Source organism: Ovis canadensis, chromosome 2 (assembly GCF_042477335.2).
Source record: "Ovis canadensis isolate MfBH-ARS-UI-01 breed Bighorn chromosome 2, ARS-UI_OviCan_v2, whole genome shotgun sequence".
Taxonomy (NCBI): domain Eukaryota; kingdom Metazoa; phylum Chordata; class Mammalia; order Artiodactyla; family Bovidae; genus Ovis; species Ovis canadensis.
In genome coordinates, this window is record NC_091246.1 from 209,479,067 (window position 1) to 209,505,805 (window position 26,739).

General features: G+C 39.4%; 1 protein-coding gene across 1 annotated transcript in view; it reads left to right on the plus strand.

Moving 5' to 3' along the window:
- The window catches only part of CDK15 (cyclin dependent kinase 15), a 92,185-nt gene that overhangs the window by 13,986 nt on the left and 51,460 nt on the right, over nt 1-26,739 (plus strand). The window contains exons 5-8 of the mRNA XM_069579471.1: nt 2,983-3,077; nt 4,230-4,292; nt 9,843-9,966; nt 11,747-11,867. Of these exons, the coding sequence (XP_069435572.1) occupies nt 2,983-3,077; nt 4,230-4,292; nt 9,843-9,966; nt 11,747-11,867 (403 nt within the window). The remainder of the gene's footprint in view (nt 1-2,982; nt 3,078-4,229; nt 4,293-9,842; nt 9,967-11,746; nt 11,868-26,739) is intronic.

Below are 26,739 nucleotides of genomic sequence, written 5' to 3' on the forward strand. Positions count from 1 at the left end.
GATTTTTTTGACACACTGAAGGTTGTTAGGCATCCAGTTTCCAACAACGCATGTTTCTTTTTCCACCAGTGTAAATGCTGGGAGCCCTTGATAGAGGAGCCCTCTCTCTTCAAGAAGACAGAAGGCCTCATTTGAAAACTTTGGCACTGTCCCATTTTTCCTGTAAGAACTTTAAGCATGTGAGGCCAGGGAGACAGGAGGTTAAATGAGAAGGGCTGGAAGGCAAAAGAAGAACAGCTGGAGTTCATTAGTTAAAATCCAGGGTCACTAGCTAAAAAGGCAACCGAAAGCCACATGCAGAAAAACTAAATGAGCAATGCAGACTTCTCTAAAAAGCCTTGAAGTAGGAATTACTTTTCCTGAACAGTTTGGCTGCTCTAATGCTGTATCAGCCAAAGATTCATTGAGTAGGATTTTACTATATGTGCAGTCTCTGTATGTATAGTAGAAAGCATGTGGCAATTTATTAATCTGGTCATTTGGAATATTATTTGCTTGTAACATGTAATATAATGAAATCAGCAAAAGTATGCACAGCACTAAGAGCAATAGACCTTAATACATGCGCCAGATATTTTTTATGTGTTAACCTCTTTCAGTCCTTTGGAGGCAGATATTATTACGATTCCAGTACAGAGCTGCGAGTCAAGCAAAATCTGAGTCAAAATCCATACACTCTCCCTGCATTCATTCCACGAGTATTCATTGAGCACCTACTATGGCCAGGTATTTTGCTGACTGCTATATACACAACAGTGGACACAATAGGCATATTGCCCATCCTTATTCCTCTGCTAGTGAAAAAGATTAGACACCTTCATTGAAACTTACAGAATCTTTCCCAATGGGCTCTGTATTTTAAGTGTTTGTTTTTGCAACTAGGAGATAACACTTTCATTGGAATAGGCTAATATGATGTTTTTATGTAAGAACATGTTCCCTAGTTTTATTAACCTATGTATCAATGTCTTAATAATGTACATTATTTTAAATATCTTTCTATAAAAATAGAAACTTTGTTTAAAAAGCGCTTCCAGGACCCTCAACCCATTAGCGGGATTCATTAGGAAGCATTCATAGAACTAATCTTCTTTGAGGACTGGGCACATAATATAATCTTCCCCCCACCTCAATCTTTTTTTTGAAACTTTACATCAACTCTAGTTGATAATGTGTGATTTTTGTCATAATGATGAAGGAGTTTGAACTTCAGAGAGGTTAGATAACTGGTCAGAGGTCACAGAGCTAGTAATCAGGCATTACATATTCAAATCTATTCTATTCTATTCTAAAGCCTTTCTATTTTATTATGGTAAAGTTAGAAATCCTTAACTCAGGCATTTTTTCCTTTTGCAAAAGTAAAAATAAAAATAGAAATCTATTTTTATGAAGCATGTTGTATAAATGTTAAGTAAATGCAAGAGAAACATTTTAAAGAAAATATACGATATTGTATATTTATCAATTCTGATTCTTTCATATACTCTATAGCACTATACGGAGAAGGCAGTGGCACCCCACTCCAGTGTTCTTGCCTGGAGAATCCCAAGGACGGAGGAGCCTGGCGGGCTGCCGTCTCTGGGGTCACACAGAGTCGGACACGACTGAAGTGACTTAGTAGTAGTAGTAGTAGTAGTAGTAGTAGTAGTAGTAGTAGTATAGCACTATAATTCCAAATCTCTAAGTTAGAAAATGGCTTCAGCTGAGAATCTTTTAATATCATTCTCTAGTAGAAAACATTACAGAGTAATTATTTTCAGTCCATATATAAGAAAAAGCCAAAAATAGACAAAGGCACCTCTACAAGGTGATACAGTGAAGTGTTGTTTTTGTTCACTCAGTCGTGTCCGACTCTTTGTGACCCCACGGACTGCAGCATGCCAGGCTTCCCTGTCCATCACCATCTCCTGAAGCTTGCTCAAACTCATGTCCATTGAGTCAGTGATGCTTAGTTGCTTAGTCATGACTGACTCTTTGCAACCCCATGGACTATAGCCTGCCAGGCTCCTCTGTCCATGGGGATTCTCCAGGCAAGAATACTGGAGTGTGTTGCCATGCCCTCCTCCAGGGGATCTTTCCAACCCAGGGATCGAACCCAGGTCTCCCTAATTACAGGCAGATTTTTTACCATCTGAGCCACCAGGGAAGCCCAAGAATACTGGAGTGGTAGCCTATCCTTTCTCTAGGAGATCTTCCCGACCCAGGAATCAAACCAGGGTCTCCGGCTTTGCAGGCAGATTCTTTACCAGTTGAGCTACCAGAGAAGCCCAGAGGGGCCCTTAGTGACCTAATAATAACCTGTTATTGAAGATACAAGAGCCAGTCTTCAGCCCTTCCCACTCATCTGGGCTCCCCAAGTTTGGCTTTCTCCTCTTTTTTAACTGAATTTCCTCCTTTCCACAGGTTTTCAATTCTCCCATTGTGAAATGAAAATCCCCTCCACTCTCTGTATTATGCTTCAGCAGTCCTTCATCCCATGCTCTTATCCCTGCCCTCCATCAATCACATCCACAGGCTCTGCTGACCTCCTGTGGGACTTTGAATTTTAGAGTATGGTCACATCTTGCAAAGTCTTGCTCTAGAAGGCAGAACATCCCTTTCCCTGCTCCTCCAATGGTCTTTATCTCTCCAGGCTTCCTCTCCTGTAGCTCTGAAGCAGAGTTGATAAGCTTTCCAGAGAAAGGCATGTTCAAAGTGCTCTGAGTACTTTGGTGAAATTGACTGGGTAAATGGAATCTTTTTTGTTTTTGCAGCCTCTCTGGACTGTAAGAAAAATAAGTTATGTAAATACAGTGGCTGACCATTTACTAAATAATGAAGTTTTAAAATAGTTTTAAATATTATTTTACAACAAGTTTTTTACAGGCTTGAAAAATCAGAATGCTTGACTTGAAATGTTTAAAAAACAAATAGTACTTGATATTTTTAAAGCAGTACTTTCATGGTCAATGATTTAATTAAATTTTTGTTTAATTTTTCTAGCTTCACTCCTGAAGGGTTTGAAACACGCCAACATTGTGCTGCTGCATGACATAATACACACCAAAGAGACACTGACATTCGTATTTGAATATGTGGTGAGTTGTCCCAGCATTTTGCAAAGTGTAAGGGAAAAGCCTGGTGCTTGTATGATGAATCTGTTAATATTTTATGGCATGACAGAACTTTCACAACCATGTGAAAAGTGTCATGAAAATTTTCATTATTGGAAATTTCACTACTGTTCTTATGCTTTTTTAACCACTATTTTTGTTGCCTTTTTCCCCCTCTCACCAGCAAGAATGAACATCGCAAATTTGCCTCCTAAATAAAACTTTTGCGCTTATTTTTTAATCTAGTTTTAGTCACTATGTGAGGAGAGACCGCAATTTTTTTCACTGACAATAATGACATAAACCACAGGGTTTTAAAAAACTCCATACAAGTTTACTAAAGAATAAATCATTTTGTATTTTTGAAAGATAAAAGCCATTTGAATATTAGCAGAAAGAAAGCATAAAGTATCTGTATCTGACTTGCTTTTCAGGACACTTGGAGAGTACAAGTATCCTACATCATTGTGTTCAATGGAGTCATTTAAAATGAACTTCTCTTGTATGATTTCAATACCTTTAGACCATGAAATTTTTACACATTGTTTTACATTCCTGGATATGTCCCAGTGTCTCCAGTTTACAGTCTATGGAGATTTGAATAGAATTTGTGTCCTACTGGTGTGTGAAAATTGTATACATCAATATATTGTATAAATTGTATAAATATGTTGAATTGGTTGACAGTGCTCATCAGGTCTACTATATCCTATGACTTCTCAGTATATTCATTCTATTAATTTTTGAGTATGATATTAAAACTCCAACTAAAAATCTTAATTTATCTACTTTAAAAAATTATAATATATAGTGGAACTATATGTGACTTTGTTCTTTACTTTCCAAGTCTCCTATAAATGTGTTACCATACTTTCATAATTTTTTAAAAATAATTAAAAATTTAAAAAAATGAACCTCTCTTGTGTCAAGAAACAGGGTTCCTTCTAAGAGCAGCTAATTAGAAAGACACACTGTGTTTGACTTCAACAGTGGTGTCTCAGAAAACCTGGTTGTGTACCTTTTGCAAGTTATTCTCAAAAATTCTGAACTTTGTAATACCTCTGAGAGTCAAGTCTGCGGTCTGCTTTGTGACACTGCCCAAGCACTAAACATCACTCTCTCCACCGTTTTGTGTAGCACACAGACCTGGCTCAGTATATGTCTCAGCACCCAGGAGGGCTTCATCCTCATAATGTCAGGGTAAGTACTTTGAGGGCTGGGACTCCCCTCTGGCTTGCCCACAGCAGAATTCTGAAGCAGACTGCCATCACAAACTGAAAGCGCATGATACTAGGTAAGAAGATGGACACCATTGATATTCTAGAGAAAAGTTAAAAAAAAAAATCTGCCCTCAAGATATGGAGCAAAGTCCAGCTGCTTTCTGGGCAACCTAACCCTGTCAGTCATCACCATCAAGCAAATGTGTCTTTAAAAGTATAACCCAAATTAAAAGAACTGCCTTAAAAGGAAAGAAGTGAAGTTAAGCTATCATAAAATAAATACTTTCTTCATAGCAGACTACTGTGCTCTGTGATAAAGTTCATGTTACACTTGAAGTTCCCAACTAGAACTAGCAAACTACCTTGATTGGTTCTTTATCAGTTATCTTTCTGCCTGTTCTATAAGATCCTATTACATGTGGGACCGACTTCCAGTTTTCCAGTTATTGGCATAGAAATAATGTTAAACTCTTAACTAGCTATAATTCCGCATCTCTTATAAATTTTAGAAACCATTTGTATGTCATATTTTTCATTCTCTAAGGTTTTATTGGCATTAATTGATTGGCCCTTAACATAACCATATGAGATTTATATATGATGTACCCATTCATTTAACTAATATTTATGTGTTCATTTATTCATTCATTAAAGATATATTTGAGTACTCAGTACCATATTAAATCCTAAGGTTTCAGTAATGAGAAAGTTGTGTTTCTTATTTTCAATGAGCTGAAGCCCAGCAAGATATATGCACTTAGATAGGTAGTGAGAAGCAAGGTGACGGGGGCTATGGCCATGTTAGTTAGGAACACTATGAGGACTCACAGGGGACTCCAGTCATGGAGACAAGGGGAAAGGAAAGTTTGAAGACAGGGTTTTGAAGAGAATGAAAACATTTTAAAATACTTAGAGGAAACTAAAATAGAAAACTAACTAGGGGGACCAAGAAGGAATGTCTAGTAGTGTGTTAAGGACTCTGATGAGGATGGAATCTATTAAATTATCTGCATGATCGTGGGATTTATTTTTTATTTTTTTTAATGGCAGCACTTAGTTCAAATAGAGGAGCAGAGAAAGTAGAAAGTTGGACTGATTGAGACATTGGGGCTGTGCCAGACATGTTGGGCCAGTGCCAGACATGTTGGGCCACATATTTGGAGACTATCAAGAGAGAGGCTAAAGGGATGATCAGGGGCTTCTAAACTGAGTCCAATCTGAGGGAAGGAAGTGAAGACGGGCAGGTTACTGATAGCTAGGGAGAGAGCAGAAGAGTCAAGGAACAAGAGGTTTGATTAAATAGAACAGTTGGAAAAAGAGTAACTGTGTGAAAGATAGAACATTTCAGACTTGAGGGACTCTTGTAGCAAGCACTATGCTAAGTGTTTGGCAGGATGGAAAGATGTAGAAGACATGATTCCTATCCTCAAAGGATGCAGAGTCAAAAATAGGAGGTAAGACGTATACACCACCACTATTCCAGGACATTTGTGAATAATATTAAGTAAGAAATAAGATCTAATGTTGTAGATGTGCAAGGAAGTAAAAGATATCTTCTCATTTTTAGAGGTTTTGAAAAGCCAGACCTTACAAGCTGCAGTGCTTTTCAGAGGCTGGATTAGGGGAAGATGCTAGAGGAGGAAGGAATGTTTTCAGCGAAGGTTCAGAGCAGGGAAGTAGAGGGTGTGTTCAAGGAAGAAGATCCCAAAGTCACACGGACTGTTGGGGTCGAAGAGACTAGAGTGTTTTTCACTCTCCAGGTGCTAGTCCATTAGTGGGTTATGAAATCAACTGGTAATCAGCAACCAGCATTTTTTTTTTTTAATGGAATGAGTGAGAAGGGAATGTGTATCTGTGTGCTAAATTGATTCAGTCATGTCCTACTCTTTGCGACCCTATGGACTGTAGCCACCAGGCTCCTCTGTCAATGGGATTCTCCAGGCAAGAACACTGGTGTGGGTTGTCATGCCCTCCTCAAAGGGATCTTCCTGACCCCCAGATCAAACCTGCATCTCTTATGTCTCCCTCATTGGCAGGCAGGCTCTTTTCCACTAGTGCTACCTGAGAAACCCTCTTGAGAAAGGAATAGAAAATATTATAGTATGCAACACTTAGTAAGAACAAGTTTTATTTTGTGCAGCTTCTTTTCCATTAGAAACTATGCTTATATCTATGTATGAATGTGGAAACTGGAAGCATATCTATTTCTTATTGTGCAATGCAGTAAGGAAATTAAAAAAAAACCTTAAAACACTGGGTTGGTCTAACTTCCTTATTTTGCAGAATTAGAATTCAAGTTTGAAAAGAAATACTTTTCCTGAAGTTATAAAACCAGCTTTTGCCATTGCTCAGAGAGATTCTTGGTTGAGGTTCTTTTCCACTAGCGCCATCCTGAATCTCTGGTCCTGTCGGCCTGAAACAGATACTGTCTTAGTGACATGGAGTACATGAGTCTGGGGGAGTAGATTGGGTATGTGGCTGAGAGCCTTACTTTCTAAGATATGGACTTTATTTCTTAGACAGTAGAGTCATTAAAGGGGCTTGATTGAAAAAGAATGGCATGATCAGAAGGAAATTTATGTAATTGTGGTCTGTGGGATAGATTAAAGAGAGGCGACTGGAGTCAAGGATTTCAGTTAGGAGTTTGTCAGTGTGGGCTAGCCCAGTGCTTCTCAAGCTTCAGTGAGCACACTAATGACCTGGGGATCTGACTCAGTAAGTCTGATTCAAAGCTCGAGGTCTGCATTTCTAAGATACTCCAAAGTGATACAGATGCTGCTGGTTGAGGACTAAACTTTGAATGGCAAGGTTCTAGGTCAGAAGTGATAAAGGCCTAAATTAGGAGAGTGAAGGTACGAATGGAAAGGACTGTGGAAAACAACAACAAAGAAGGGTTTGGCTAGGACGTGAGGACAGCAGTGGTGTAGATGTGAATTGGTGGTAGAAGAAAGTGGACATATGGGCAACTGATTACTTCACCAGAATTGTTGGGAGATAGAAGCATCAGCAGTGCTTTTTCTAGTTAAGTTCTGGCATACTGGGTTTGAAATGTTATGGGATGTCCAGGTGAACTTCAGACTATATGAGTCCAACAGTTCAGGAAAGAGATCTGAAGTGAAGCTAAAGACTTTCAAATTATCAGAATACAGTTGTTAATTGAAGAGATGTTAGTGGATAAGATGGGTAAGACGAGCATGTAAGGTGATAAAAGAAGGTCAACGATGGAGCCCTAAGGAATATCACCATATTAGATATCAGTAGAGAAAGTGGAGCCTATGGAAAGCACAGTCAGAGAAGTAGGAAAAAAATTAAGAGATTTTGGTACCAAGTGGGAGAAAGAGCATCAGGAAGGAAGACAGAAGCAACAAAGCCAGATCCTGTAAAGTGAAGGAGTGAAAGACATCCATTGGATTTTTGTAGCAAAGGACATTGGTGGGACTTCCCTAGTGGTCCAGTGGCCAAGATTCCAAGCTCTCAATGCTGGGGGGTCAGGTTTGATCCCTTTCAGGGATCTAGTTTACACATACTGCAACTAAATTTCAAACATCACAGCAATGATTGAAGATCCTGCATGCCTCAGCTATGACCTGGCACAGCCAAAAAAATGAATATTTTAAAAAGACACTGGTGAGCACCGTGAAAACATGATGACTAAAGAGATAATAGCAGAAACCATTTTGTAGGGGGAGGAATTTCACATTTCAGAGGACAAACAGTTCTATATGATGGTGGGACCCGGTGTGTGACCATGAGAGCGAGGGGCTAAAGTGGGTTGGAGAAGCAGGAGTTGGAGTGTGGAGGTCGGCTGGACATGTTCACCTGAGCACTGATGTCAAGGGAACAACAGCTGTGATCCAGGTGTCCAAGTCTTGAGTGAATGATGGAGAGTGGTAGGAGTTGTGTGGATGACAGTGAGAAGAGGGGTAGAGAAAGATGGCATGGAAATCCAAGGACAAGGGTTTTTACATGAGGGTGGATACAGTGGAATCAAGTTGATGAGCACCAGGGTCTGGTCTGAGAAAAGCAGGATCCTGGGGAGTTTGCCTCCCACGGCACAGCTGTGGCTGTGTGGGCTCCATACAGGTCCCATATCAAGGTCTCCAAGCCATTTAAGAATGTTAAAATTCTCTTGAGGCTCCTACTTCAGATGTCTGCTGGTTCTATGAGTCTTTCTCATCCCAGTTCTTTCTCTTTCTTCCTGGTACTTCAAACACACACACTGTTATTCATTTTTACCATTCACTTTTTATTCACTTCTTATTCATTTTTACCGTCACTCAACTGTCAAGGCACAAAAATCCTATACCGACATGTAAACACATTCTTAAATGGTTTGGGGGCCTTGATATGGGACCTGCATGGAGCTCACACGGCCACAGCTATGCCATGGGAGGCAAACTCTCCAGGATCTTGCTTTGTTCAGACCATGGCGCATATCAACTTGATTCCAATGTGTCTAAGTCTTTGTTAGGTCATTACAGGTTCTATGAAAGCATCTCTGAAGTTCCTAGTTTCCAAGATGTGATGGAAAAAGTGAATTTATCTGCACAACTTTGTGTCTTCTATTAGGTTCATGTCCCAGAAATGCTGGGGCTGGCTCTTTCTTTTCAAAACTGCTAGAACATGTTCTCAGTTGGCATAAGTCTTTGTAAACACCAACGTTGGTGTTTGCATTCTCAGTTGCCAGTTGCACTGGAAAATAGCAAAAGACACTTGGAATACTAATCATTCTCTTTTTTTCCCTTAGGCTTCTATATTGGTGGGAATCTACTAATGTTTTTGGTTTCTGTACCTTGTAATCACCAGCAATGTTTTAAAATTTGGATCCAGGATGTATTTTTCCTTTTGCTTCCCCCCTCTTTTTTTTTTTTTTTTGCTTCTCTCTACTATTTATTCCTTATTCTCTTTTGATTTTTTTCTTGGTCTAATTTATTTTGGTGTCTTTTCCCTCTGAATCTATACTGTCTATTTCCCTTGTTTTCACTTTGAACTTAAGACTTTAAAAATATGTTTAAAAAGATAATGGTTCCTTTATTTCCTAACACCATCTAAGGATATACTTCCCAGTCTGGTCTCCCTGTGTTCTGTTTTTAAAAGGGTTTTATATCAGAGAGCCTGGAAAACTTAAGCAGTTGTAAACCTTAGAATATCATTTCCAGGTCAACTTTGATCTTGTATGCCAAGTTCATTGGTGGGAAAAAAATTAAATCTTTCACATCTAAATCAATAACTAGTGTTCCAAAGGAAACTTCAAAGTTTCAGTTTAGATTTTTAAGGAAGGGTAATTCCTTCAGTATCAAAGAAATGAGATGTTAGGAAAAACCAGAATCCCTTTGTTTAGGACATGGTCTACTTATTTGACTTTCCTTGTCCTTTTTTTTCCTGTTTGAATGTAAAATCTTTTTTTTTTTTTTTTGGTCTCTTAAGAGACACTTTTACTATATTCTTTCAGATGACTGGTTTTGATTTAGAGGAGAAATCAACACATAGTGGCTCAAATCTGCTTAGATAAGGTGTTCATTCCTTCCAGCTTTTCATGTTTCAACTTTTGCGGGGCCTGGCATACATCCACCACCAACATGTTCTTCACAGGGACCTGAAACCTCAGAACTTACTCATCAGTCACCTGGGAGAGCTCAAACTGGCTGATTTTGGTAAGTCACCCCCTGAGTCTCTTTCTAGGCTATGAACAATGATGCCTTTGTGTGCATGTGTTTAAAGCGTCAAATAGGCCTGGACTTTGAAAAGTGGGGACCAGGGAACATGACATTTTTTGAGGATATCAAACAACCATACAGTAACTGTGAGGCAAGAAACTGAGAGAGATTGATCGCTTCTCAGGGTTCCATCAAGCCTCAGTCTAATCAGATCCTAAAATGGGGGCACCCCTATTACCTCACTGCTGTTTTTGATGCAGAGACTTTTGTAGAGTGAATGGTACTTCTTAGGTTTCCCTAAATCTGGGTGGATGTACAAATTCCATCAGACTAGATCAAAGTTATCCCAGGATGACCAGATAAAGAGGTCACCCCCAGACCGTAGGCTGGACTCTTGCTAGAATGGAGGTTCCAGCACACCTATGTCTCTATACAGGTGTGTATGTGTGTGTGTTCAGTCGCTTAGTCCTGTCCAACATTTTTGACCCTACGGACTGTACCCTGCCAAGCTTCTCTGTCCATGGAATTCTCTGGGCAAGAATACGGGAGTGGGTTGCCATTTCCTACTCCGGGGGATCTTCCTGACCCTCAGACCAAAGCCATTTCTTTCGAGTCTTCTGCATTGCATGCCAATTCTTTACCACTGAGCCACCTGAGGCTTTCATTACCATCAGGGTGATGCAGATTTACCCTGAGTGTCACTATCTTTCCACTTTAGCAGTTATCACTGTTTATACATATACGCATACATATGTACTTATATGATGGTTTTGTCTCCTCCACTAGACTATGTTATGAGGGCAGCCTGGATCCATTTTTGCTACTCATTATATCCCTAGTGCCTGGCACCATCACAGGTACTCAATAAATTTTTGTTGAAAAACTGGTTCCATATAAGCTGAGAAGACCCTCTTCTCTGTTTGGCAGATGTCAAATGACACTGCTATAACTGCAGTAAGCACGTAACAGACATTCGCTTATCAAATTCCCTACAAGAGTAAACTCATCTATTGAGATTTCATACGGCTATAGATCATGTGATTCTGTGAGATAAATAGTTAGCTGATAAATGTACTGTTTTGCAAAGGAGCAGTTGAGAATGACTCATCTAAGTTCCTGCCAAACTAGCTAATGTGGATTAACAGTCCCTACTCTTTGTCTACTAAACTGGGGATTCCTGAACTGCAGAAATGGAGGGTGGTCACATTAGTCACGAATTGATCTTCCCTTGCTGTTACAGAGACCTCCAATTACAGAGGTGTAAACAAGCTTGAAGCTTAATTTTCTCTCATATAACATCTGACCTAGGCAGTCAGAGCTTTGTGGAAGCCCCAAAATGTCTTGGTTCATTCTCCTTCTGTCATGTGAGCCCCACCACCCCTAGGTGTTGCCCATTGGCATATTTCAAGATGGCAGCCTCCTCCTCCTCACCACAGCCTGGAGGAAGGAGAAAAGGGACCAGCACTTAACCCCTCCAGGAAGTTCACATGTCACTTTTATTCATATCAAATAGGCAAAAATTTAGTTGCCTTGCAACACTTAGCTGCCAGGAAGGCCACATCTAGCTGCAAAGTAGGCTAAAATTAGAGAAATTAATGCGATGAAGAGGTACACAAGAATCAAGATAGTTGAGTAGCTCTATTAAAAGCACTGAAAATTGTGTATTATTTTTAAAATATCGTTTACTCTGCCAGTTGCACTCCCCTTGGCAGACTCTATCACTGCCTCTCCAGGAAGTCTCAGGACAACAAGTTCTGTGCTTTCGCCTTTCGCTCAGGTCTTGCTCGAGCCAAGTCCATTCCCAGCCAGACATATTCTTCAGAAGTTGTGACTCTCTGGTACCGCCCTCCTGATGCCTTGCTGGGAGCCACTGAGTATTCCTCTGAATTGGACATATGGTAAGAGCAAGTGCCAAGAAAATGTGAGTCATCCTACCCATGAAGGTTGCTTTAGTAACTGTGTTACATTTTAGGTAATCATTCTAATGGCTTCCCAGGTGGCTCAGTGGTAAAGAATCCGCCTGCCAATGCAGGAGATGGAGGAGACCAGTGTTCAGTTCCTGGGCTGAGAAGATCCTCTGGAGAAGGAAATGGCAATCCACTCCAGTATTCTTGCCTGGAGAATCCCATGGACAGAGGAGCCTGGCAGGCTACAGTCCATGGAGTTGCAAAGAGTCAGACATGACTCATGAGAGGTTAAGGGGGACTGTGGTGTGAATATAAGAAACCAGACAGACAGATGCTGTCAAGTAGAAACACATTGTTGGGGAGGCTCTGGGATTAAAGAGGTGCAGTGGTGAGTGGGATATCAGTCACTCAACATCCCAGACCTGCAGTGTTATGTTGTCTGCTTCTGATTCCTGGAAATATCCCAGTCATTTGTGTGGTGAATTTACAGTCACAGCCAGTGCCTCAAGGGTAACAAAATATACAGACTTCTTTCAATTCTTTAGATGGAATTGAAGGCCCTGTTTAAAAAAACACTAAGAGGCTAAACTAAGCTTTTGAATTTCCCAAAGTCTTGAGAAAAGTTGGAGAAAATTTCCTGCAGTGTATCTGGAGTCCTTGATTTCCCGATACCCAGTGCCATTTCTCAGAATATCACCTGCTAGTCAAAACCCCTCTGAAACTGTCAGGACTCACTGCTCCATGCTGTCACTTCAAAGGCTTTCAGCGGGCTCTGGTTTTCTCAGCTCTTAATGATCACTTCCTAGTTGTGCTTCACAGACAGTGAAGCTTCTGCTCATCACTTTTAAACTTTGCTTTATTACAGAGCATTTAAAACATTCAAAATACATAAACATATACATCAGTGATTCTTCACCAGGATCAATTTTACTTCCCAGGGACCTTGGCAATGTCTGAGACATTTATTGTCACACTTGGGTAGGGGCGGGGTGCTCCTGGCATCTAGTGGCTAAAGGCCAGGGATGCTACTAAATATCTTACAGTGCACAGAGCAGGCCCCCGCAACAAAGATGCATCCAGCCCCAAAAGCCAATAGTGTCAAGACTGAGAAACCCAATGTAGATTAAGAAGCATAATAAAGCGAACTCCATAAACCCACTACCCAACAAAACAACCAGAACATGGTCAGTATTGCCACATTGGACTTCCCTGGTGGTCCGGTGGTTAGGACTTTGCTCTTCCAGTGCAGGAGGTATGGGTTCCACCTCTGCTCGGAGAGCTAGGATCCCACATGCTGCGTGGCATGGCCAAAAAATACATTTCCACATTTGCCAGAGCCTGCCCGTTCACCAGAGGGGCTCTACCCTGAATTTTTTTTTCTTGTTGTCAGTCCCTCACCTTTTTTTAAATAATACTTTTACATTTTTAAGGATTTAAAAAATATTATTTTACCTACTTTTGAGTTTTTATAAAAATGGTACTATATTATTTTTAGTTTTCTGTGATTTGCTTTCTTTTAAACTCTGTGTATTTATAGGATTTATCCGCGTTGATCTCAGTTACACTTTATTTTCTGTTGATGAACATTTCAGTTATCTAATTCGATGTTTTTGTTTTTGCTATTTTGAATATACTTGGTACTTATATTTAAGGATTTCTCTAGAGTACTTCAAAGTAGATTTGCTACGTCATGGGGTATATGAATGTTCAACTTCACGAGACAGTGTCCAGTTGTTCTCCAAGTGGTTGTAACAATTTGTGCATCAGCAGTGTACCATAGTCCCTTATCCACATCTGCACTAGCTTTATAAAATCAGATTTCTTAATTTTTGCTAATCTTGTGGGAAGAATGGTAGCATGCTATGATCAAATGTGCATTTCCCTAATTACTAATGAGGTTGGAAGTCTTTTCATGGATTATTCGTGGGTTTTCTCCTATGAAATACCTCTGTGTGTCTTTCATTTATTTTCTTTTGGTCTCTATGTCTCTGATAGTCTCTCTCTTTCTTTATTGATTTATAGGAGTTCTTATACTCTGAATACTAATCTTTTATCAGTTATGTGTGTTGCAAGAAGCTTCGTCAGTTCCTGGCTTATATTTTTGTCTTAATGTTGTTTTTTCAAACAAGAGTGCTTTGTTTTAATATTGCTAACCTTAGCAGTCTTTTCCTTTATGGTTAGTCTTTTTGTTCCTTGTTTAAAAAATCCTTCTTTCCCTGAGACCAAAGTGATATTATCTAATACATTCTTTTAAAAGCTGTAAAATTTTTCTTTTCACTTCAAATCTTTAATATATGGGAAATTGACTCTCTCTGTACTAACCAATTGTCTCACCCCAATTTCTTCAGTGATCTGCCTTGCCAAGTATCTCATATATCAGGTGTCTAAAGATGCATAGGTCTGTTTCTGGGCCCTCTACTCTATTTGACTGGGGTCAGTTTATCTGTCCCTGTACCAGTGTCCCACTGTATTAATTTCTGTAGCTTTCTAATAATACTTGATTTCTGCTAGGACAAGTCTCACCACCTACTTCATCTTCTTCCTCAGGAGTATCTTAGCTATTTTTCCCCTTTGGTTCTCCATATAAATTTTACTGAATGTAAAAACCCTAGTGGGATTTTCTTTAGAATTGCATTGAAATTATAGAACATTTTGAGGATAGTTAACACCTTTATAATACTGTCTTCCAATTTTAAAACAGTATAGTTCTCCATCTGTTTAATTCATCTATAATACTTTTTAGTAAAGTTTTATAATTTTCTTTCTAAGCTCTTACATACCTAAAGTAAATGTTCTTTTCTTGTAAGTTGATTTCTGTTGTTTATTGTTTCTTTTTGTTCTTGCATATGGTATCTTTTTTCCATGCATAATTTAGTTATTTTTGACAATGATATGCTAATTCTCCTTGGAATTTTATTTGTGGGATTTTTTTTTTGAGGCCTTGAATAAAGTGTAGTCTGTCAGCAAGAATTTGCATTTGATTCTGCTAGGTACATTTTTTAAAAATTATTATTGTATTTTACATAAGTGTGGGTCTCCTACTAAGATATTGTTTCTCAATACCATTCCGTACTGAAAATAACTAGGCCTTTTTGGAGAAGTAGCCAGTACTGAGACTGGGGCAGGAAAAGTTTAAGATGAGCTAGGAACATCTTGTTAGGCCAAAATATTTTCTAATAAAATGATCAAAAAATGATGGGAATATGTCAAAAGCATGTGGGAAGCAGCTTGAAGAGACTCCCACTGGCCAAAGCCAATACCTTCTGAGCTTCCTAATAAATAGTGCAGATACTGTATTTTAACACTGAATGACATAAGAATATACATCTATACGCAAGATAGATAGATAAGAGATGGATAGATTGGATGGCATCACCAATTCAATGGACATGAACTTGGGCAAATTCCAGGAGATGGTGAGGAACAGGGAGGCCTGGCATACTGCAGTCCATGAGGTCACAAAGAGTTGGACCTGGCTTAGCAACTGAGCAACAACAGATGAATGGATAGATGGGTGGATGGATAGATGGATGGATCCATAGGTACATAGGAAGGGAAGCTCCTTTTTACAGTATAATGCCAACTAATAACTGGGGAAGAAATTATAGAATTAGAAAAATCACTATTTTGTAATATATATAGTAGTAATTGGTTCAAATGAGAATCATCAATCCTAAATTAGTGGGGAAGTTTTCATGAGAAATAAAATATTTATTTACATAGTCTCAAAGTACCTCTATACAAATTACTTATAACAAAAGAAAAAATAGCAACTTTATATCAGAGGAACTTGGCAAACACCACCTTAACGAAGTGATTAGAGTCAGTATCATTAATAATGGGACTGACTACCGTCCATAGGGTCACAAAGAGTTGGACATGACTGAGCAACTGAGCATACTGACATCATTTGCCTCCTAATACGAATCAGAGGAGACAGTATCACGAATGTGGTTTTCCTGAAAAAAGAGCATAACCTGAATCAAATCATGGAGCAGCATCAGATAAACTCATTTTGAGGAACATTCTATGACATAACTATATGGTACTCTTCATTTTATTTTTTAATACTTTTATTTATTTCTTTGGTTGCACTGGGTCTCATTGCTGCTCCTGGGTTTTCTCTAGTTGCAGTGAGCAGGGGCTGCTCTCTAGTTGTGGTGTGTGGAGGGCTTTCATTGTGTAGTGTGGCAGGCTCCTCATTGTGGTGGCTTCTCTTATTGTGGAGCATGCGCTATAGGGTACACGGCTCGGTAGTTGCAACTCTCGGGCCTAGAGCACAGGCTCAATATGTGTGGCACACAGACCTAGTTGCTCCGCAGCATGTAGGAGCTTCCCAGACCAGGAATCAAACCTGTGTCTCCTATGCTGGCAGATGGATTCTTTATCACTGAGTCACCAAGGAAGCCCCTAGACTGTACTCCTTCAAAGAGCTATAAAGGAAGAAAAAATTTTCTTCTATTCTCTGAGGTTCAGTGGATGGGTCTGTGAAATAAGCTGACAAAAGACAGATGAACAGAAGAAAAGCATACATGTTTTATTTTATGTTAAAAGTTTTATGTGACATGGGGTAAGTGGCTTCATAAAAAGGAGAGAAAATCCCCTAAGAAACAGCTAGACTTGGAGGCTTTTATACCATTCTGACAAAAGATGATACACTCCTGTGTAAAGAGAACTAACAAGACAAAGAAAAGGGGCTTCTGAACTCTTTAGGGTGATAACTGTGGGAAGGTACATATGTGTATGGGGAACCCTAGTGGTGGATACGGAGAGGGCAGTGGCACCCCACTCCAGTGCTCTTGCCTGGAGAATCCCATGGACGGAGGAGCCTCGTGGGCTGCAGTCCGTGGGGTCACTAAGAGTCGGACAGGACTAAGCGACATCACTTTCACTTTTCACTCTCATGCATTGGAGAAGGAAATGGCAATCCACTCCAGTGTTCTTGCCTGGAGAATCCCAGGGACGGGGGAGCCTGGTGGGCTGCCGTCTATGGGGTCGCACAGAGTCGGACACGACTGAAGCGACTTAGCAGCAGCCAGCGGTGGTGGATAAGGGTGACTTATCAACAACTGTTTACATGCATTCTTCTTGGTGCCATCTCTGCCTCTGGTGATAAGGTTTTTCTCCCCTCTGGGGCTGGGAAAGGGGTCATCTTCACAAGGGGATTTTACATCCTCCTTATGGGCTTCCCTGGTGGCTCAGATGGTTTAGAATCTGCCTGCAATGCAGGAGACCCAGGTTCGATCCCTGGGTTGGGAATATCCTCTGGGAAAGGGAATGGCAAACCACCGCAATATTCTTGCCTGGAGAGTTCCATGGACAGAGGAGCCTGGTAGACTACAGTCCATTGTGTAGCAAAGAGTCAGACAGGACTGAGCACCTAACACTTTCACACTTTCAGACAGCCTAGGAGAAGCAAAGGCTCATCCTGTGTCTGCTTTTTCTCAATTGCCTTCAGCTCATAATAATCCTTATACTTGAATGGCATATTTTGGGGGTGGTATTTTCTGTTCCTGTATAGGGTCAATGTTTGAAAAGACCAAAAAAAAAAAAAAATTAGGAAAATGTCCCAGATTAAAGGGACTAAAGAAGCGTGTCTACTAAACACAATGCATGGTCCTAGATTGGATACTGGGGGAGAAAGAGCTAAAGAACCCTCCTAGGACAATCGGTGGATTGCGGTATTGAGATCAGTATTAAGTTTCCTGTTTTGATAATTGCATTGTTGTTGTGTAAAAGAATGCTTTTGTTCTTAGAAGACACATGTGGAAGTATATAAGGGTGAAGAACCATGGAATCTGCCACTTACTCTCCACTGCTTTAGAAAAAAAAAAAATAGATAAGAGATAGATGGATGATGAAGAAGGCATTGGCACCCCACTCCAGTACTCTTGCCTGGAAAATCCCATGGATGGAGGAGCCTGGTAGGCTGCACTCCATGATGGGGTCGCTGAGTCGGACACGACTGAGCGACTTCTCTTTCACTTTTCACTTTCATGCATTGGAGAAGGAAATGGCAACCCACTCCAGTGTTCTTGCCTGGAGAATCCCAGGGACAGGGGAGCCTGGTGGGCTGCCGTCTATGGGGTCACACAGAGTCAGACACGACTGAAGCGACTTAGCAGCAGATGGATGATAGAAAAAATGATAAAACCAAAAAGGCGAAGTGTTGGCAATTGGGAATCTGTTTGAAGTATATAAGACAATTTTTTCTACTATTTTTGTAACTTCAGTTTTGAAACTATTTCAAAATTAAAGGTTAGCAAAAAAAAAAAAAAAAAGTTGAGAAAAACCTGATGTTTCACCAAAGAAAATGAAGTAGCACTGGCTTTGTTAGAAGCACTGGCCCAGTACATAGTCAGTATTTTCAGTTATTTCCTGTGTGTTTGAGAAGGATGTGTATTCCCAAATTGCTGGGTACAGGATTTTACATATGTTCAAAATTTCAAGGTTGTTACTTGTGTTATTCTCAATTTACTTATTTATTTATATACTCAATGTTTATTTATTTATTTACTTATTTATTTACTCAATTTATTTATATAATTTTTGTCTGCTTGAGCTATCAGGGAAAGAGATATTGAAGTTGTTGACTTGTCATATTTCTATTCATTTCTGCTTTATTTACTTTGAAGCTATTTTCATCAAGAGAAAATAAATTTAAAACTTCATCATCCACTTATGCACTTTAAATATTATTTTGGAATAATTTTCCTCTTTTGATATAAACCTTTTAGAGCTTTCTTTAGTGTTGGCCTGTTGATGTCAAACTCTGCTTTTGTTTCTTAAGATAAACTCTCATTGTTAAAGGTATCCCCTTGCTGGGGATGTAATTCTAGACTGACACTATTTTCTCTCAGAACTTGGAGGATATTTCCCCAGCTTTGTCTTCCAGTGCTGCTCTTGTGAAGATTACTTTTAGCCTAATTGTAGGGAAGTTTGTTTTTGGCCTTATTGTCTTTCTCTTTTACAGGTGATCTTCCATTTTCTCTGGATATTATAAAGATTGCTTTTTTTTTTTTTTGCCTTCATTATTATGCAGTTTTCACTATAATGTGTCCAATGTGGACTTCTTTTTATTTATCCTGCTTGGTGTATATTGTGCTTCTTCTAATTATGAATTCATGTTTTCCATCAGCCATTTTCTTTTTAGTGTTGCCTCTATTCCAGTCTCTCTCTCTGGAGCTCCAATGAAAGATTACCTTTCTATCACCCTTGGCTCTTACCCTCTCTCTTTCATATTTTCAGTCCCTTTAACTCTCTGTGCTACTTTTGGATAATTTCTTCATCTACCAGTTCTTTAAACCCCTCTTAAACTATGTATACCTTAGTTTTTACTGAATATACTAAAGTGTGTGTTATTCCACTGATAAGTGTTTCATTAACTTAATCATGAATAATGATGTGATGCTTACAGAATAAAAACTCAGTCATAAGTTAAAATTATTGTCATTACTCTTATTAATTTGATGATTGTTGTTTGTCCAGTAAAACTCAAAAAGTAATGTAGAAATAGAATAATCATTATCTTTCAGTATTTACTATAATGGTTCACTCTACATAACTGTTAGATATTAGATGTTTACATTGGGAATCCTCTTCTGCTATTTTTTTCTTTTCAGGGTGAAGAAAATGAGCAGGGAAAAGATTTCCAATTCACAATGGAAGAAAAGGCCATGCAACCCCATAGGGTACAAACTGAATGCTTTTGTAAGGAGGCAGGTGACAGTGGTTGAGCATTAGAGCCTTTGTCCTAATGAAACTAATTATAATAAGAGCCTCTCATTCACGATAAACCCTGGGAGCAACAGAGTCCATGGCCCAAAGCAAACACTTAAAATATGGAAAATATACCAGTAAGACACATTGGTTATTCCCAGCACTTACAACCAGCATCTTCTAATCTCTCATCATCATTTCCTCTCTTTCTGATACTTTTTCAGACCTAAAAAGATTCCATTAGCAACTTCAGTGAAAAAAAAAAAAAACCCTCAATGCTTTAGGATGATTACACTTTTTGTTTTTACTTTTTGTATTGTGTTAAAATATATATAACAAAAATTACCATTTTAACTATTTTCAAATGTACAGTTCAGTGGCATCAAGTACCACCACCTCCACTATCCATCTCTAGAACTTTTCATCATCCCAATATGACTCTTTGTACCCATTAAACAATCACTTCTCTTTGCTCCCTCCCCTCAGTCCCTGACAACCACTATTGTACTTCTTCTCTCTGTGAATTTGACCACTCTAGTACCTCATATAAATGCAGTCATACAGTATTTGTCCTTCCATGTCTGGCTTTTTTCACTTAGCATAATATTTTCAAGGTTCATCCATGTTATGGCAAACTGGGTTTTAAAGAAGAATTTCCTTTGATAGTCAAGTCCTCTATCCAAAACTAACTGCAGGCAGATGCTGGATTTAGAACTACAGAAAGTTTTCAGTGCCTGAGAGATTCTTTATGGTCAAATCTCTTGCTGCAAACTTCCAAATATAAAGAGTGGCCCAGGGAAAAGCAAATAGAAATATCATGTCACTGCCATATATCAGGGTGCTCTGAATTAACTTCAATAGTGAAAAGTGAAATATTGACTCACTTCTCCCAACAATGTTCTTATAGACTCCTTGCATCTCCCCAAAACTAAAACTCCTGAGATGGTTTATTTCTCCAGAGATTGCCTGAAGAATTTGAGGAATCTTTTTCTCTCTTATGGGAAGAAATTTGCTCATGCTCAGAATAGAGAAAAGACCAGGAAGAAAGCCAGAAAAAGCAGAAAACATGTTAGCTGTTTCTTCTAACGTGACTGAAGAACCACAGTTGGAGCAATAAAATGACCCAGTGCATCTCTTCCTTCTGGAAGGATTCACTGTTTGATGTCACCAGCTCTTTTTTCCCCTGCGTGTGAAGTTTCTCTTCATCTACATGGGCTGCCCCAAGGGTATCTCCACAGAGCAGAAATCCTCTGAGAAGCCTAAAGATATGTAGGGTAAGAAGAGCCACAGGAATGAAGATTTAAGAACAAAACAGAGGAATAAAAAGAAATAGGAGCTGGCTCCCTATCTGGACATGAATGTTCAGAATACTTAAAATGTTTGCTTTAAGACTAGTCTGGGGTGGACAAAATAGGTGATAGCCACACAACTTGCTTAAGAAACAAATAAAAACTATGAAAGTCACACAACTTGTTCACAAAGCAAATTGAAAAAAAAAAAGAACAGTTCTGAGGAATAAATGGAAAAAATAAGAAAGTGAGTTGTACATTTTTTAAAGAACAGTACATACCTGAAAAAAATCTTTCCTTCTTCAAACTTAAGGTACACAGACTTATTTTCTTTCCAGTGCACTGATATTTATGATACAAATAGTCCAGCTTCTGAAATACAATTGATTTAGGAATTTTGTTTGTCTTGTAAGTATGCTAAGTGCATAAGTGCATTGCACACACACGCACACACATATATTTTATTAGCCTGCCAGGCTCCTCTGTCCATGGAATTCTCTAGGCAAGAATACTGGAGTGGGTAGACATTCCCTTTTCCAAGGGATCTTCCCCACCCAGGGATCAAACCTGGGTCGCCTCATTGTAGGCAGATTCTTTACCAATTGAGCCCCCAGGGAAGCCCTTATAAAAAACCTTAGACTAGATTGGTAGGTGAGGAAGGTTTAATCTGCCCCAAGTGAAACTTAAAAAGAAAGACTCAAGAAAATGCCTATATGGCACGAACCACACAAATGCAGATATAAATGGAATTTCAACCAATATTAGCATTTTATTTTTATGCAAACATCTCATGTTATTTTGTAGTACTTACACAGTAGTCTTAAAGTCCAGCTTTCTCCAGTATGTTTTACATAATTGTGCCCACTGTCCCAGTGGTGAAGAATATAAAGGACACTAAGAAATTGTGTAATGAAAAGGACTTCCTTTTTGGTTCCTCACAGCCACCATTATAAAAGGACATGAAAAGGCAACAAGCTCTTTCTTAGCCATGAAATCCTTTTGAGGGGAGAAAAGGCTCAGTTAACTAGCAATGACTATGGTTTGAACCTCATTTAGAGCACCCTCAAGCCTTCTGGTAATTTGTGAGCTCCTGGGGTTTCTGGAGGTGTCACAATACTGGATGGAGAGCTGGTTCAAATCTTCAAAAGCCAGTACATTTTCATTTCTATTTTGTGTCAGTTAATAAATAATCACTTGTATTCTATACCCACAGATACATAAATATATATTTGTGTGTGTTTTTCTTTTTCACTTCAAATTGAAATGGCTTGAGACCTTTCAAGAATGCAGAGAAAGCATGAAGGGAAGTGGGTGGAGACCATTTGATGGTATTCACCATCTCAGTTTTTCAGCTGGCTTGTCTCACAGTTGACATTGCTAGCAACCAGGATGTTTTCAAACCATTTGACAGTTTGCCATTACTTTCATTATTCTCCATGTGTTGTTTAATTTACACCTTTTATATCTGTTGCTTTAAAGACAAGAAGTAAAAAGAATATGAATATTTAAAAGCAAGCCAGTAAGGAGTCTTAAAATGATAATAAAGAAATAGAGGGAAACAATAGAATAGGAAAGACTAGAGATCTCTTCAAGAAAATTAGAGATACCAAGGGAACATTTCATGCAAAGATGGGTTCAATAAAGGACAGAAATCATATGGACTTAACAAAAACAGAAGATATTAAGAAAAGGTGGCAAGAATACACAGAAGAACTATACAAAAAAAGATCTTCATGACCAAGATAATCACGATGGTGTGATCACTAACCTAGAGCCAGACATCCTGGAATGTGAAGTCAAGTGGGCCTTTGGAAGTATCACTATGAACAAAGCTAGTGGAGGTGATGGAATTCCAGTTGAGCTATTTCAAATCCTGAAAGATGATGCTGTGAAAGTGCTGCACTCAATATGCCAGCAAATTTGGAAAACTTAGCAGTGGCCACAGACCGGAAAAGGTCAGTTTTCATTCCAATCCCAAAGAAAGGCAATGCCAAAGAATGCTCAAACTACCATACAATTGCACTCATCTCACACAGTAAAGTAATGCTCAAAATTCTCCAAGCCAGGCTTCAGCAATATGTGAACTTCAGTTATTCAAGTTGGATTTAGAAAAGGCAGAGGAACCAGAGATCAAATTGCCAACATCTGCTGGATCATCGAGAAAGCAAAAGAGTTCCAGAAAAACATCTATTTCTGCTTTATCGACCACCTGACCTGCCTCATGAGAAACCTGTATGTAGGTCAGGAAGCAACAGTTAGAACTGGACATGGAACAATAGACTGGTTCCAAATAGGAAAAGGAGTATGTCAAGGCTGTACATTGTCACCCTGCTTATTTAACTTATATGCAGAGTACATCATAAGAAACACTGGGCTGGAAGAAGCACAAGCTAAAATCAAGATTGCCGGGAGAAATATCAATAACCTCAGATATGCAGATGACACTACCCTTATGGCAGAAAGTGAAGAAGAACTAAAGAGCCTCTTGAAGAAAGTGAAAAAGTTGGCTTAAAGCTCAACATTCAGAAAACGAAGATCATGGCCCCATCTGGCCCCATCACTTCATGGGAAATAGATGGGGAAACAGTCGAAAGAGTGTCAGACTTTATTTTTCTGGGCTCCAAAATCACTGCAGATGGTGACTGCAGCCATGAAATTAAAAGATGCTTACTCCTTGGAAGAAAAGTTATGACCAACCTAGATAGCATATGCAAAAGCAGAGACATTACTTTGCCAACAAAGGTCCATCCAGTCGAGGCTATGGTTTTTCCAGTGGTCATGTATGGATGTGAGAGTCGGACTGTGAAGAAAGCTGAGTGCTGAAGAATTGATGCTTTTGAACTGTGGTGTTGGAGAAGACTCTTGAGAGTCCCTTGTACTGCAAGGAGATCCAACCAGTCCATTCTAAAGGAGATCAGTCCTGGTGTTCTTTGGAAGGACTGATGTTGTAGCTGAAGCTCCAATATTTTGGCCACCTCATGCGAAGAGTTGACTCATTTGAAAAGACCCTGATGTTTGGAAAGATTGAAGGCAGGAGGAAAAGGGGATGACAGAGGATGAGATGGTTAGATGGCATCACTGATTCAATGGACATGAGTTTGGGTAAACTCTGGGAGTTGGTGATGTTCAGGGAGGCCTGGGGTGCAGTGGTTCATGGGTTCGCAAAGAGTCAGACATGACTAAGCTACTGAACAGAAATGAAGTGAACTGAATTCTAAAAAAAATTCACCTCAAGATACTGTTCACCAGATTTTTGAGATTCATCTCATCAAAATTCTGTTTTCCTTTTTTGGCCACTTAAAACAGCTTGCAGGATCTTAGTTCGTTTACCAGGGATTGAACCCAGGCCCTGACAGCAGAAGTGTGGAGTCTTAGCCACTGGACCACCAGAGAACTCCCAAAATGCCTGTATCACACATCAAGATGTCTCTTGTACATGAGAAATCAGTAAAACACATACAGTGGACATTTTATCCAATTAGTTTTTTTAGCAACTGAGGATAAAGACAACCTGTTGTTTGAGGGGAAGAATAAAAACCTGCAAAACTCAGTCTGATACCTCTTATTTATGTATACACAAAATTCTAAGAATAAATTTATTGACTATTTTACATGCAAACCAAATAGTAAGTCATGAAAATTGTCTCTTGAAATGGTAAGATACAGTTAAATGTACATACTTTTAAAAATATATATTCTCTCCCCAAACTAGACACAACATAAAAATTATTCTTAAGCTTGTTTATCAAAAAATCTTATTTCTCCTACACAAAATAAATTAAATAGCAAAGATCATGGCATCTGGTCCCATCACTTCACGGCAAATAGATGGGGAAACAGTGGAAACAGTGTCAGACTTTATTTTGGGGGGCTCCAAATCACTACAGATGGTGACTGCAGCCGTGAAAGTAAAAGACGCTTACTCCTTAGAAGAAAAGTTATGAGCAACCTAGATAGCATATTCAAAAGCAGAGACATTACTTTGCTAACTAAGGTCCATCTAGTCAAGGCTATGGTTTTTCCAGTGGTCTTGTATGGATGTGAGAGTTGGACTGTGAAGAAAGCTGAGCGCTGAAGAATTGATGCATTTGAACTGTGGTGTTGGAGAAGACTCTTGAGAGTCCCTTGGACTGCAAGGAGATCCAACCAGTCCATTCTAAAGGATATCAGCCCTGGGTGTTCTTTGGAAGGACTGACGCTAAAGTTGAAACTCCAATACTTTGACCATCTCATGTGAAGAGTTGACTCATTGGAAAAGACTCTGATGCTGGGAGGGATTGGGGGCAGGAGGAAAAGGGGATGACAGAGGATGAGATGGCTGGATGGCATCACTGACTCCATGGACATGAGTTTGAGTGAACTCTGGAAGTTGGTGATGTACAGGGAGGCCTAGCATGCTGCGATTCATGGGGTCGCAAAGAGTCGGATACGACTGAGTGACTGAACTGAACTGAACTGACAGTCAGATGGAAAAGTGAATATTTATCATGAAAAAGTATTAGTCACTCAGTTGTGTCCAACTCTTTGAGACCCCATGGACTATAGCTCACCAGTGTTCTCTGTGCATGGAATTCTCCAGGCAAGAATACTGGAGTGGGTAACTATTCCCTTCTTTAGGGAATCTTCCCAAGCCAGAGATCGAACCTGGGTGTCTTGCGTTGAAGGCAGATTCTTTACTATATTAATATGAATAATGTTAAAAATGATTTAAAATCAATTTCATAATAAACCTTTAATAATATGATGATAATCAGTCCTGAATATTCATTGGATGGACTGATGCTGAAGCTGAAACTCCAATACTTTGGCCACCTGATGCAAAGATCTGACTTACTAGAAAAGACCCTGATGCTGGGAAAGATTGAAGGCAGGAGAAGGGGACGACAGAGGATGAGATGGTTGGATGGCATCACCGACTCAATGAACATGAGTTTGAGTAAGCTCCGGGAGTTGGTGATGGCCAGGGAAGCCTGGCATGCTGCAGTCCATAGGATCACAAAGAATCGGACATGACTAGCGACTGAGCTGAACTGAACTGAATATGATGATCTATACTAAACTATTTTACTTAAATTTTCTTCTTTATCATGCTATAGCAAAACATCAAGATGATTAAGGAAGTTTGCAAAACTATGTGTTATGGTGAAAGAGATTTGGAGTCAAAAATCAGAAAGTATTAGACCATAGGGATAATCTCTATAATCAGTTATTTGAAGTAAGCGAAAGTTGCTCAGTCATGTCCAATCTTTGTGACCCCATGGACTATATAGTCCATGGAATTCTCCAGACCAGAATACTGTAGTGGGTAGCCTTTCCCTTCTCCAGGGGATCTTCCCAACTCAGGGATCGAACCCAGGTCTCCTGCATTGCAGGCAGATTGTTTACCAGCTGAGCCACAAGGGAAGCCCCTTGCAGCATTCTCAAAAAAGTTTTGTGAGAGTAAAAATGTGTGTTACTAGCAAAATCTTACTTCTTACTGTTCCTTAGGAATTACCCTCCAGTTTGACTAAGCAGAAAAGACAATTTATTTTAAGATGAGTGCTAAGTCGCTTCAGTCATGTCTGACTCTTTGCAACCCTATGGACTGTAGCCTGCCAGGCTCCTCTGTCCATGAGATTCTCTAGGCAAGAGTACTGGAGTGGGTTGGCATGCCCTCTCCAGGAGATCCTGCTAACCAAGGGATCAAACCCACGACTCCTGTGTCTCCTTCATTGGCAGATGGATTCTTTACCACTAGCGCCACCTGGGAAGTCCTTTAAAATGTGCATTCTTTGTTTAAATCAGGATGCATTTCAGTCAGTAACATCTTAGGATAGCCATCAACCATGCTGCAGTTGTGACTATAGTTACCCTTG